Source organism: Typopeltis vanoorti, chromosome 3 (assembly GCF_054136105.1).
Source record: "Typopeltis vanoorti isolate ZY-2024b chromosome 3, IOZ_Tvanoo_1.0, whole genome shotgun sequence".
NCBI lineage: Eukaryota > Metazoa > Arthropoda > Arachnida > Uropygi > Thelyphonidae > Typopeltis > Typopeltis vanoorti.
This window is the reverse complement of record NC_143551.1, coordinates 143266215-143281492: the sequence shown is the minus strand read 5'-3', so window position 1 is coordinate 143281492 and position 15278 is coordinate 143266215. Positions and strand designations below refer to the sequence as shown.

General features: G+C 34.7%; 1 protein-coding gene across 2 annotated transcripts in view; it reads left to right on the top strand.

Moving 5' to 3' along the window:
• Positions 1-15278, top strand: part of LOC150108624 (intracellular coagulation inhibitor 1-like) — a 28957-nt gene that overhangs the window by 9102 nt on the left and 4577 nt on the right. The window contains exon 1 of one of the 2 annotated variants that reach the window (XM_090416084.1): positions 14846-14982. The exons of the other annotated variant lie outside the window; for it this stretch is intronic. Within the exon in view, the coding sequence (XP_090272210.1) occupies positions 14975-14982 (8 nt within the window). The 5' untranslated portion in view covers positions 14846-14974. Of the gene's footprint in view, positions 1-14845; positions 14983-15278 lie in introns of those variants that run through there. 2 annotated transcript variants of the gene reach the window in all.

Genomic DNA, 15278 nt, shown 5'->3' with positions numbered 1-15278 from the left:
AGCAGGGTTTTTCCTCCCAGAAACTTGGGTTTTTCGTCCTTTAAAAACAGGTAAACCGACCAAAAGAACACACACACACAATCTAATAATGCACTGGCTTCACTAGCTTTAGATCTATGTCTTCTTATGTCAGAAGTTGAATAAATCCTTCCTGTGCAACATTGGCATTGTCTCCATGGAAACCAAACTACCCTGCTAATTAAATAATAGCTTTGCATTTTAATTCTTAAAGTTCTAATTATACACGCAATTTTTATTTTAATAAATAACCTCACTAAAAATAATTATTAACTGAATTCTGATCTGCGGTTTCTCAAAGGTGTTGTGTCACGGGGTGCTGTTCCAATATGTGGGAATATATCCATAAAGCTTTCTTAAACGTTTTAGTTTAATTAACATAATAAACTCCCAGTAATATGGCATTTAAGTTAATTAATGATTTCCGGCATGTTATTGATTCACTTCACCCACTCTGATGGAAATGTAATTTCTGCTGCATGCCACATATAAATCTGTGATGTTGTTCGTCCGAAGTGACTTTTATTGTTTTTTTCTCGAACTTCAATTAAATGCGCATCAATAATCCATTTGTTCACATTAAATATTAAAAAAACTGAAACAGAAAATAGGACTGGTTGGATTTAACGGAGTAGCAGTTACGGCTATGAGGCCAGTATATTATCCACCAATTGCATCTGTACTTAGTTTGTCTGTAGGGCTAATTCTTCCACTTCAACTGAAAAGTTCTTATACAAAAAGGAGATTCGTAAGCTTCCTCGTACTGTAGACGATATTCGAATCCATGTTGCATCGGTACGGCAATTATGTTTCCGACATATCAAATATTTATTTATTTATTTTTGGTTAAGGAAGTTAAAAAGATAGATATGCACTTCAGCAGAAACAGAATTTTTTTCCAGTGGTATTACGAAGAATCTTTCATGCAATCTCGCATAATTATGCAATCAAGAAGTCAAGAATTATCACGGAAAAACGCAAAAGGTAGTAGCGAAAAACCAGTCAAACAAAAGAAGGAAGATATAGCATGTTCAACGGCGTTCGATCAAATTAAAAAACTAAAATAAAGGCTGTGAAACACATCTCCTGAAGAAGAAATATTATTTCTAGCAACGAAAACGTCATGTAAAATGAAAGTCACCTAAGTATGTATTATCTCTCTCTCATTTATGGGAGAAAGAAAGTAGCACCTCCGTATGAGACAGATTAACTCACCTTTGAATGAAAAGCTCTGATTTTTCTAACGAGATGCGAACTTAGGTCTTTTTAACCAAACAACTCCGTCGAGATCCAAGGAGCTACAGAGGCTTCTGTGTAACATCAACAGAAGCAAATCTTCAGTTTTGCCAAACAAACTCCAAATTGCCATTCCAATTTGTTCATTTAATAAGCAACACCCGGAGCATCTGTAATTTATGTGTAATAATGTGTGATTTAATAATGTGTAATAATGTGTAATTTATGAAAGAAAACTTCATTGAGCTCATGTGCACTTCATTGCTACGGAACTGCCGGCAATGCATGCACTTGTCCGCAGATTCGCTCATCATTTTATTGATGAGGTTGAAATCGTCAACCACTGTCAACTTCGTTGTAATAGTAGTAGTAGTGAAAGGATGCCAATTAAGACACCCCCCATAATACTGAAGTGCATCGCATCAACAATGAATATGGCATGGAGCTTTTTGACTCAGACAAGTTCTGCTGAATTCTATTGAAATTATAAACGCTGTATTAATACTACAAATACTTGAGATGTAGGAAATTCAAATAACTTCTAAATAAATTTAAATTATACATTTTTGGTCGTTTTATAATAGAAATACAATTTTATTAATACAGACCAGTATTTTACAATAAAAACATTTATTCAAACCTACCAGTTTCGCCAGCAAACTGTCTGACTTTTTCAAGGCATTACGGAGATATGAAAGTTAGTAAATGCAAATTAAAAGGAACATAAAAAACGTTGTAAACCAAACTAGTATCTATGGTTACACGTTTCGCGTGACAGAGATGACTTATTGTTCTTATTCATTATCACGCATGCGTGTTTGTTGTAGACTTGTAATGTGATTACTGGCTAGCTGTAGTTCAGATTGATTGAGAGAGAGGATCAAGTTTTTCCACGAACTGTTTAGAATTACACCCGGATTTCTGTTGAGGTTTCCGCCGGTTATTAGTACTATTGTGGCTTCCTTAAATACACGATGCCTGTAGTCGTCATCGAGATATGGCATGGAGCTGTTTTGCCAATCTATCGTGTGGTCAGACGTGCAGAAATGATGTGCTAAGCCGAAAGAGATGCTTCTGTTGTGGTTTACATCACCAACATGTTCTTTTTGTCTAATTTTTAAACTTCGTGAAGTTTGTCCGATGTAGGCAAGACCACAGGAGCAGGGAATGTAATATACTCCTGGATATTTGTAGAACGGAACTTTATCTTTTGGAGATCCTAAAACTTGTCTGATGTTGGTGGTTGGTTTCAAGACCACTCTGATGTTGTGGGCTCTTAGTATTCTTGCTATTTGATAAGAAATTGGCTTGATGAAAGGTATCACTACAGTAGAAATGTGCTGACGGTGGGATTCTTCTTGTCTGGGGTTGTCATTGTATAGATATTTTTTGATGATGTTTTGAGGATATCCATTTTGTGATAATGTGTTAGCTATTAGTGAGAGTTCATTCTGTGTATCCTCCTCTTCTGATATAAACTTTTTGGCTCTATGTTTCAACATGTGGATAATACTCTGTTTGTGTGACTTGTGATGGTTTGAAGTATAGTGAAGATATCTTCCAGTATCTGTGGGCTTTCTGTAAATGGATAATTTGACACTGTTAGGTTGTTTTTTTATCAAGATATCTAAAAAATGCAGTTGGTTGTTATTTTCTACTTCCAGAGTGAATTTTATCTTGCTATGTATTGAGTTGATTTTATCCACAACCGATTTTAGGTTGTCTAAGCTGTCTTGCCATATGATGAATATATCATCCACATATCTCCACCATGTAGATGGTCTCGGAGAGATTTCAGAGAGAATTTCTTTTTCAAGTTTTTCCATGAAAAGGTCTGCACAAGATGGTGATAGTGGGCTTCCTATTGCTAGGCCTTCTAATTGTTGGTATATGGTGTTATTAACCTTGAAGAAATTAGATTGAAGGCAGTGTCTAAAGATCTGTGTGATGTCTAGAGGAAAGAGGTCTTGGATGATGTTTATTACCTCTTCTACTGGAACATTGGTGAAAAGGGATACAACATCTAGGCTGGCTAGCATGTCAGTTGGTGCAATCTTAATGGCTTGGAGTTTATTTACAAAATGTTGACTATTCTTGATATAGGATTCTGTTGATCTTATTTTATTATTTAATAAGTTTGCAAGATGCTTTGCCAAAAGGTAGGTTGGTGATGATCTTCCATCAACTATTGGACGGAGAGGTATATCCTGTTTATGTATTTTAGGTGCCCCATATAGTCTTGGAGTGATAGGATGTGAGGATTTTAGTGTTTTCTTCACTTCTTCTGGCCAATTGTTACAATTTCTGATTAGTTGGTTTGTTTCATTATGATTTTTCATTGTGGGGTCTCTGTCTAGGATTTTATAAGTTGAGGTGTCTGATAGTAAAACGTTTAACTTATCATAATAATCTTTAGAGTTGAGAATAACTGTAGAATTTCCTTTATCAGCTTTTGTAATAATGATATCTTTAATTTTCTTCAAGTTGAGAATTGCCTTTCTATCATAAGGAGACGTGTTGAGAACAGGTTGTTTGGCTTTGGCTAGGATTATTGTACTTTTGAATCTAATAGTGTCGGCAACGTTTCAAATAACTTCTCTTATAGTATTTTACTTGCTCTGACGACACTCCAACAGAAAAGTTCTTATAAAGTTTCTACGTATGAATAGATGAGATTCAAAAGTTGCCTTAACATCGTGACTTCATCATACAAATACGGTGTAATTCTGTTGTACAGTCTGACCTCGAACTAAAGAGATGAACCACGTCGCTTTGGAGTATCATCTTCAAAGGATTTCATAATGACGGTTAATTTCTCATCATCCGAATAGTGTTTTTTTTTTTCTTTCATAGTAAAGCAGTCGGTGCGATTGTATTGTTCATCTTCAATTCTGCCCTTCGTTCTTGAAGTTTCAAGTATGAAACCCGTGCTTTTCATAAGGTATCATGCCCATGTTTTTCGGTGAACTACGCCCACGAACTACGCCCAGTTATAAACCTGTAGTGCAGTAAAACAGAGTGGGCTAAGAATTAAATAAATCATAAATCTGCTCTTAATACCAAAACAGAACTTTTTTTCCCTAGCCATTGCATGCCTATGATAAGCAGCGCGACACACGCACGCACGCACACACGCGCACGCACACACACACACACACACACACACACACACACACACACACACACACACACACACACACACACACACACACGCACGCACGCACGCACGCACGCACACACACAATCTACTACTTTGCTAATCTCAACAACAGCTTTCGAGACTGACCCAGTGTTTACGGCTCAACAGTGTGAAGAAAACAGCCAAAGACGTTTCAATCTAGCACTGAAAATTATTAAACGAAAGAAAAATAAACATGTATTTTTTCACAGTAAATTAAACAAATAATTTTGCCTTTCTTTTAAATAATTAAAGTTTCAAAATTTTTCAAGAGTTCCTAGAATACAATCGTGAAAATGAATTACCGTACTCTGGTACTACTTACAGTAAAGACAGACTCTGCCGAGATGCCCGTATAGCAGTGCAATAGGTAACTAATCTCGATGGTTCCCTTAAGCCCTCGGTCAATTTCGAAACTCTAATTTCAAAAGCAACGTTTGCCTACTAGTTATGAAATAACAATGGATAGTTATCTTTTCGTGAAAACTGTAGATATATGTTAATGAATATGCTTAGAGAGAACCAAGAAGCTCAAAATAATGACTTAGTACCAGCACCTACAGCAAATGTGTTGGAAACACTTAAAAAAAAAAGTATTGATAAAAGGTAAAAAAAAATTCATTCCCTCAGGTCTTTCCCAGCAATTTAAGTGCCAGATGACTAGAGCAAGCTCTACATGCTATATAATAATATCGTAACATCCAGTCCAATATTCCTTCCTTTCTATTTTAAGCTTACGCTTAGACCTACACAGTATCATGCAGGCTTTCGAAACCACATCCAACGTATAAGTGTGCTTAATCCTTATTCCCGTAGTGTTCTATGCCAGTTGCCTTTTGGGGGATGGAAAACCCGAGTTTCCGGGAAAAAATATATTCCACCTCTGTATGAGATCGGTTAACTCGCTTTCAGATGAAATGCCCTGATAAAAGTTCTTCGCGTCCTAGATTCGGAATCCGGGGCTTTCAAACCAAAGGGTTTCGTCTATACCGACTGAGCTACGAATGATCTAATTCCAATATTATAATATTTTAGCAAAATGTCTTTCGTCAAATAATTTATTTTTTGTTAGCGCAAATATCAGTTAAACATTAGTTTTTCCTACTGAGCCAACTCACCAAACAAACGGCAATCATTGGTCTTTAAAGACATTCATGAAACTCTTAAGAACTGCTGTTGAATTCTGAAAAGTTTTTTTCCAGAGTAACGACTTCAGAGAGTAATATCTGATCCACAAAATTCAATTTACAAAAAAAAAAAAAAAAAAGTGTCGCAAGAAATTATCGACTGCAAAATATATAACGTTGACTACGTATATTATTTCAAGTGACGTTATACTTTTTTTTTTTTGAAAATACAAACAACATTAAATGAAAGTTAACAATCAACCTTAAACTAGCATATGTGCATGTATTAAGCAGAATAAATGGTCATATTCCGAAAGCAAGGAATTTCAGTTGGAGCGTGCAGAGCCATTTGTAGGAGTTGCCTCACTTAAATGGACAACTCGGAGCAAAGGTGGATCAAAACTCTATACAATTTCAATTAACGCAGTGCTTAAAAGAAACTCTATTTTCCTAGTACAAATCTTTTGCTTGTCTAAGGATTAATAAAATGTTAAATTTATTGTTTTAAATATATCAAAACAGTGTAAAAGATAATAATATATGTATATAAAGATTTTTGGACACACATTATATGGAAAGATAATAATATATGAGCATAAAACAAATTTAGATATACATACATATACAGTATGTATATAGGAAAAGCATTGAGCAGGAATATATAAACGAAGTAAAATAGGAGAGAAAAATTACAAACACGAATTCTTAACACTAATGGTTTTGTTTGGAATAATTTAACAATCGATCAAAGTTAGGTAATTGGGGGAACATTGTAAATTTGCATCCCATCCGTCTCTTGTTTCTTCTCCTCATAGCTACTTGTCTGGGTGTAATTAATGCAAAAGAAGAGTCAGAGGAGAGTTCAGTTATCCAATTACTCTCAGAAAATTTCGCTTAATGAGCCATGTTTCGTTTGTATAATTTTTTTCATTCTTTAATTAATATATTCAGGTATAATTGATATGGAAAAATGAACCGACCTTTAATTCGCATGAGAATGCCTTACTAATTATATTAGTTACAACCTTCTTTTAAAAAAGGGAAAAAAATTGTGCTACAGTTATATTACAATAACCGCTAGCTTTACAGCTGATTGGATTATTACTGGAACTTTAAGGTTCGTGTGTTATATTTATCAGCTGTGTTTTCTCTCAGGCAGATTTGTATGTTTGGCAGTAAGAAACCCAGCAGTCTTACTGCGAGACTGGCGGACTTATCCGTGGTCGACATGGATTGAAATGTAGCATTTTTTAGCGAAAGGTATGCATCATTGTATAGATGTTACTTTCAAGAATGGGAAGTCTTCAACTGGAACTAACACGATCTTTATGGCTACTTCAAAACGAAATGTTATTACCAATAACAAAAAAAAAGTAACTTATTAACTTCGGATTTGAACATCACATCTGAAGTTTTGAATTTTTTGAAACAGATGGAGAGCTGGTAAGAATGAAAGAAATGAAGGAATAAGATTTGGACTTTGAATGAAGTGTTGCCATATGTATTCTTATAGATTTTAAACTAGTGGGATTATGGATGCTTCTTAGAAAATATGGCCATGGACACATCTGAAAAACAAAATGCAACACAGACAGGGAAAGTAAAACCGAGAAAATAATGAAATGATGAAAAATAGAAAGAATATAGAAACATAAAAGGCTTTTTATGCTCGATGTTTTTAAACGAAACTGCAGCCAAAAATGCTATACGTAATGTGATAAGCAGAATCAAAAATATAAAACAGCCGAAATATATGCGATACTCATATCGTGATACCGATAGATCTGACTTGATTATTAGTAAATTCCAATAACTTCCAAGCTGTTTCAGCTTTGAAAACACTGATATAAAAGTTTGCTTGCGGTTTTGAAAGTTTTGGATTCTGTTTCAACCAGAATATTGAAACCAATAATAGAAATGAAACAGTAAAAATAGATAAATTACTTCAAGAATCCTTTGTAGTTCCTTCACTGCCAAATAGGCTCATTATAATTTTATGTCCATTTCAATTACAACTTTTTGCTTCAGATTATATTACATTGTTTTTTTTTTTTTCAGAAAACTGATAATTCCAAGCCAAAGTTGAATGTCTACATTTCTGTACTTTTTCTTTCTTTTTTTTTCTTTCTTTCCCCCTTTAGCAGACGAAGCTTAAACATTCAAAACGCAGCATATGAGCAGCGGAGCGTGATTTTAAACAGACAAAGCAACTACGAGCGAGTTCATTATCAGAGAATGCGCTGCCTAGCAACGACTCACGTGAACATGTACATTGGTACTCAAGTCACGCTGAAAGAGTAGAAGCCATTTTTTGCTGTTTTTGTTACTAAAAAAAATAATACCCTAGTAATAAATTTAGAAATAAATTAGATGGAACGCCTCTGAACATTTTAAACGATCCTCGATGTTTGCTGAGACAGGTTAATATGTTACAAAGACCATGAAGGTTTTTCAAAGTAATTTTTCTTGTCCGAACTTCAAACTCGGTAATAAAATTCCTATCTTCTGTACTATCTTAGAAAGAAAATAATAACTACAAGTAATTTAGAACATTGTGTAACTAATGTTGCTTGATTAATTTGTACGCTTTTATGGTCACAGGAAAACAATTGTAAATTGGGTAATTCGAAACAATAAACAGCAACAGGGGAATAAACATTCGTAATTTCTCGTTAAACTTTTGAAACCGAGAAAGGAAATTCACTTGCAAAATTTTAATGACTACTTTCAAGGTAAATATGCTGATGATTGAACGAACACATTCTCGTGGAGAATTAGTCACTTATTCGTGTACTTATTTGATTTTTTATTACACAAGATATAAAATGAACTTAGCTGAATGTAGTGAGATTCTCTCTCTCTCTCTCTCTCTCTCTCTCTCTCTCTCTCACACACACACACACTCACTCACTCACGTCTCGATATGAATCTACGACATTACGAACATGCGATAAAATTTGAAGAAATACTGTAGTCATCTAGTAGAGCCACAACACGATATTTCCGATCCACACACGCACGCGCACGCACGCACGCACGCACACACACACACACACACACACACACACACACACACACACACACACACACACACACACACACACACACACACACACACACACACACACACACGCACGCGCACGCGCACGCGCACACGCGCACGCGCACGCGCACACACACACACACACACACACACACACACACACACACACACACACACACACACACACACACACACACACACACACACACACACGTTACTGAAAGTGATGTTTGTAACAAAAATTAGGAGGAATTATAAGCAAAATTTCATTTTTAACATTTTTTATACAATAAACGTTTTTAAAATTTTAATTATTGTACATTTTGTGTACAATAATTAAATTTTTACATTTTTAATTTTTAATTACTGTTCATTAATTATCGTACATTTTTAATTATTTCTTTATCGATCTAGTTAATATAAAGAATCTTTATAATGATTTTTTTTCAACTGAAGATGAGTTATTCGGTCACATACTTAACATGCATCTTTCTCATATTTGAGAGGCTGCAACAAAAAAATTCCCTATCAAACCTAAAAGGTATCCAGGAGCAGTGACTCCATTTTTTGCAGGAATTTTACGGGCTACACCAAGCTAGTTACCGTCATGCCTACATTTTCCTCTAAACTAAACGCTTTCCTGCAACGGCAGAAGCGAAAAACCAGTCTGCTACGATGTGCAGTAAACAGCGTGGAGATTGGCACTCACCTGCAAAAGGTAGAAAGCATATCATATTTCAGTTCGCTGAGAAGGCCACAATGACACACCTAACCAAACGTCACGAGAGAATGCACGTTTTTCCAAATCTTTCGGTAACAATGGCCCAGAGGTGGGTGATGTAGGCAAAGGAACTCGAATGTACAGTATGCTTACCAGTGATATCTGTGAATAACCAGAGGTGGACTTCTACACTGGAAAAACTTTACATTTTAATGGTCTTTTTCGTGATTTTTGAGACAAGGTGAGTTCAGTGGATCAGTAATGTCATGACTGCCTTTTATTTCCTTTTTGAAATGGGATGAATATGAGATCGGCTTACTTCTAAGTACCAATGCAGATTCCATCTGCGCATAAAAGAGTTTATACGATAGACGATGGATGTAAATTGAAAAACACAAGTTTTAACGAATTGAATAGAATTAGTAGAGGGGGGGGGATATAATCAATATTAAAAGACTATTGAATTATGCTATTCAATATTTATCTGATCTTTCTGGTGAGAGGTCACAGAAGACACTCTGTGGATACTCTTTTGGTATGGTAGTTAATTGGATGATGAAAAGAATGATATTTGGTGTCATTAAATTACCTATGGATTTGTGTGGAGTGTAAAAAACTCGATGGCTTTGTTAAAGATCGACAAGCCAGAAATGAGCAAATGCAGGATTTCTGCATTTGCTCGTTTCAAAGTGAGATTTCGATTTGTTGGTTTCTATTGCGAACTTTATTCCAAGCCAAGAAATTTGGAGTTTTGGTCTCAAACTAATTTGATGCACTGAATTTTTTGCTTGAACTGCTTTGGATCACTCCTTGATAAACCACGGGACTCTATCAGTGAGCAAAGACTTGGATGGAATACGAAGAATGGGTTTCCTTCAGACAATATTTCAGTAATTCTTTCAGGGAAAGTGAAAGTGTCTGGATTCAGCAGTGGTCATAGTAATCTGACAATGGAAAGTAATAGTATAAATTACCCAGGCCATAGCACTTGTTGCCATTCTAGTGCTAAACGATACGATAAAAGACTTTTTTATTTTGAAAAAAATAAAACTTGCACTAGATAATGGTTATCGTTACCAAAAAAAAAAAAACTGACATCAAAAGAAGACTGGTTAACAACAGATCAAGAGAACTGAAAGAGTGTATGAGTCATTTGGAATTCTGGTGATATTTTTTTCTTTACACCCCTTGAGGGTACATGGCAGGAATTTGATGATGATGATGATGATGATGATTTTTTTCTTTTGCATTATATATATGTTGTTTTTTTTATTTTCCAGTTATCCATAATAATACTCAAAACAATAGAAGGAGAAAAGAATTAACATCTCTCAAGCTGATTAACATCATACAAAACATTTCATTATTTCCATGTGAGTAATACAATTATGTACGGATAACTGCATTCTTAATTTTATTCAGTACTTTTACTTTAAATAGAAACAGTACATATACAGTACTTACACACCAATAATCTAATTTTTTAAATAGCTGAACTCAATGGCTTCCCTCTCTCCCGTATTTTTTTTTTTTTTTTTTTGGAAATAGTCTGGGTGATGAATTTTTGAAATAACAATAGATCTTTGCTGATACTGGAGATTATTTTAGACAGCTATCAAGAACATACTTATAAAGCTATTTTGGTCAGCACCTGGCAACTATTTCTTCAGTTTTCTCTCTTTCAGAAATAGTGACCTTGCCTCACAAGTATGTCAAGTATTTTTTTGGTAGTATTTTTTGGTAGTCGTGTAAAATAATCTCCAGTGTAAACAAAGATTTGTTATTTCAAAATTTATCACCACCTGCTTTCTCAAACTATTTCCAAAAAAAAAAAGTTTCTTTCTTCTTCTTCAACTATGACAGAAATGAACTGGAAGTTTAAATTTATCATAATCAAAACTAACAATAATAAAATAAAGTCGGACTATTGCCCTCTTAATCGCTAGACTGTAACTTTGTGCCATATAATCCAGACAAATTCATTCACCAACTACTAAAATCATGACCCGAGATATTATGGTATGCTATGGTGCTCTTTGGTGTCACACTCCAAGTCGATCACACACACAATCAGTCATAATACCCTATGGTCTGTTGGTCTGCGTTTTACGAGACAATACATTTCAAAATTTTTGGCACCGTTCTATTGTCTCTGGCATTCGTTTTGAAATCGAACAAATCTAGATTACTTGTACTACGATCCCCCAGTTAATCAGTAAGCTTTGCTGCGAATATAATTTCAATTATGCCGAATTCTTACTTTTTTTTTTTACTATCAGAATAAGGATTGCATCCATCCTCTTCCTCTATTCGAAATATACTCTTATTCTTTTTTTTTGTATTAAATTTCCAGTTTTGTCCCACTGTATTCACCGGTTACGTATAAGTAATACTCAGAACGAGGTGAGGGGGAAGCATGCATTCGCTTTTGAGTCATTATCAGAATGGATAAAAGTAGAAGTAATATATAACTCATGGATCTAAGAACTAAGCAAAACTCAGGAGTTGGAACGCTTTTGTTGTTGTTGTTGTCGTAGTTCACCCTACAGAAAACTAGCTGTGAAATAGGCAGAAAGATGAGGAGAAAGAAGGAGCATGTTAACTTTGAATTTGAAGACTTGTAGATCGTACTCCTTAAATACAAGAGAGGATGAATGTTCCAAAGACATCCGTATTAAAGCATGAATGAACAGAAAAAAAAGTTCTGAAAATGAGCTATTCATCAGTCCTTCATAGTTATATTTAGAACTTTCACGCATTTTAGTAGATGTAGAAGAGAGAGGAGAGCGGAGGAATTACTGATGGTAATTGTAATGAACTTTGATCATGGAAATATTTGATTAAAATTCTGTGTGAAAAAGAGGGAAGTAGTGTTGAGTGATGGGTCATTAATCAACCTAATTACTCTCTTCTGTACTGAGTCAAATGTCATTAATCAGTTCTTCGGGGAAGGTACCACAAATGCGAAAATCATATTCAATGGTTGGAAGGATCTGAGATCTGTATATACTCAATATCTGTTCTCTTTCGCTCAAGACACTTTCTGAACGAAAGAGTAAACCTAATTTCTTGGAGGCATTACTTGTAACATGTTTATGCCAAGAAATATCGACGATTAAAATCTTTTTAAGAAGAGAAATCTTGGCAAATTATGGCAGCTGATGGCAGTCAGAGTACGGCTGCAAACCGTTCATAAATTTGCTGATATTAATTAATATCAGCAGAAATTTGATATGTCCATAAAAAATTTTAGATTATTATTATTATTATTATTATTATTATTACCACGGGCTACTCCAGGAGTCCTTAGACTCATCGAGGGAGGCCCTAAACATCATGTTCACACAGCTGTTCAACATTCTCACAGTATCTATCATACCTTGCCTTGAACTCGCTCACTGTCATAGCACCCACAACAGACTCTGTCAGCTTATTCCACTCATTTACCACTCTAAAAGTAAAGAACCCAGCTCTAACACCCCTGCTAACCACGCTCTTGCCCAGCTTCCATGGGTGTCCCCTAGTTCTCCCACCACCAGTCCTGATTTCAAAAATATCATCTGAATTAATCCTATAGAATCCTTTTAGCAATTTGAATGTCTCAATCATATCTCCCCTTTTATTAGATGTTCGTAAAAATTTTAAAAATCTTCCATGAAATATTTTTAGACCTGCTTCATATTTCAATATAACTTTTCGGGATTCATTCACCATATTTAGATCAAACTATCTTTGCGAAAGCAAGTTTAGAAACGTATTTTTCTTTGTTTCACTAATAAGAAAATTGAATCATCTCTTAATTTAAGATCTGTGAAGTATTCGTAAAAATCGATATTGTTTATTGTCGCCCTATAAATCTTTCGTTGTACCATCAATAGATTGAATTCGAATCTTACTATAGCATGCATGCTTATAAAAAGACTTTCCAGCTTTAAAAATTTAGAGTTGCTAAAAAAAAAAAAAAAAGAAAAAAATCTAGGTGGCGGATAATGATCTTCGTATACCATGTACCATATTTAATGAGGAATCGAAATAATTAAAACTTCCGCATAGGATTCCCATCATACCTAACATTTGTTTCACCTACACATTCCCATCTTATCTAACCTTTCTCTTACCTACAGATTTTAATAGCCATTTGCAGTAGGAGTTGAGAAAAAATATAACAATTCAGTTATGAAATAAAAATGTTGTTCTTGTGCCTTATCCCATCTATTTGGTGCCGGCCTTTTTATATGATTCGACTTGAAGCAATCCCAAGAGACTTATCGCAGAGCCTGACGTTGGGGAAAAATGTATTCATGTCTGTGTGTTCACGGGATGAAAAATCCCGTGAACACACAGAGAAAAAACCGAGAGAAAAAACCTCCACCTTCTTACGAGACCGGCAAAATCACCTTTAGTCGAAAGAGACCAGATAAAGGTTCCTCACCTCATGGACGAGAATCGAACTCAGGTCTTTCCGACCAAAAGGCTTTATCTATATCGACTGAGCTGTGGAGGATCTAGTTATGAAATAAAATTGTATCCTTAAAATAACTTGATAGGCAATAATGCTTTCTTTCTTGTCCATAAAAAAAAAACCTCTAAATGACTGGTTTCGGATCGTCTCACAAGACATTTATAAAAATGTCTTTTCAAAATGGATGGATCACACAAAATATTGAAATATTGAAAGACATGAAACGTATTGTATTTCTATCAGTAATAAATATTTTTTAATCTTTAATGAAAATACGACGTCATTATTTAAAATAGATAATGTGCAGTTCTAATTCCTAAAAACTTAGAGCACTAAGCAATGTATATTGTGATGTGTAACGACAATCATATTCTATGAATAAAGTAATACAAAAGAATAATAAGAGTGATGCTATGATAAGATAATAAAATGTTACGATAGGAGAAGTAATATAAAAGTAATAAGAAAGAGATTATAAAATAAATAAAGAAGTAAAATTAAATTACATAACTTCATCGAAACTCAGTCAGAAAATGGGAGCATTCTTTTCTTCTGGATAAGAATTTTCAAATTAAACATCTGAGTCGGTATTTAAACTTGAATTCTTGCATTATACTGAATCAACAGTTGAAAAAGTCGAAGTTTATTGTGCCACATTTCTGAGTTTAATTGAATTTTATTTTTATGAAATCCATAGATAAAAAAAAAAATTCTTCATTAAAGTCGTTGAAAATACGACGTCTGAAATTCCTTTCGTAATCACCTAGAGCTGACGGAAAGCTGAATTCTCCGAAGTCTGTTGACTCGTCGTGATGCAAAGATTAGTGAAAGATTGAAGGTCCTTTCACTTTCTGCTAGAGTCAAGCAACCCTCTCGGCCATTCTTTCCTATATTAGTGCTATGACAACCTTCCTCACGAATGCACTGCTAGATAGCGTTAGCTAGACCCAAACAGAGCGTCGTTCATTTTCCTGTAATCCCGGAAATGGCTGCTGACGTTTTTCCGGCGGTCAGTAAAGAAAATTCTCTCTCTCTCTCTCTCTCTCTCTCTCGCGTATCTTTTCATTGTGTATGTTCTTAAGAAAGAAACAAGTAGTGCTTCTTATTTCTTTCAGGCTACAAATATTGCTGAAAATTCGATATTTTATAGCTTCTGGTGAGCGTCGTGAATTTTTTTGAAGGACAGGAAATGATACGGTTTGTGAAAATTTAATCTTTTTCTAGACAGCATTTTTTTTTTCTTGACCACCATTAGAACCGTAAGAGGCGTAAAAAAGCGTAAAAATTAATTTTTCTGACCTTCGAAAATCATTATGTCGCATTCTGAGACTTAATTGAAATAATTTGTTGAGGAATCAAAAAAGGTTTCGATTCCTCAACAAATTAAAATTAAAATTAAAATGAGCGATAAGGATACGAATGAAGAATGTGTCCTTTCTCGCAATTTTCTCAAGTGATCACTCTTAGATGAATAACGGATATTTTCAAGCAAA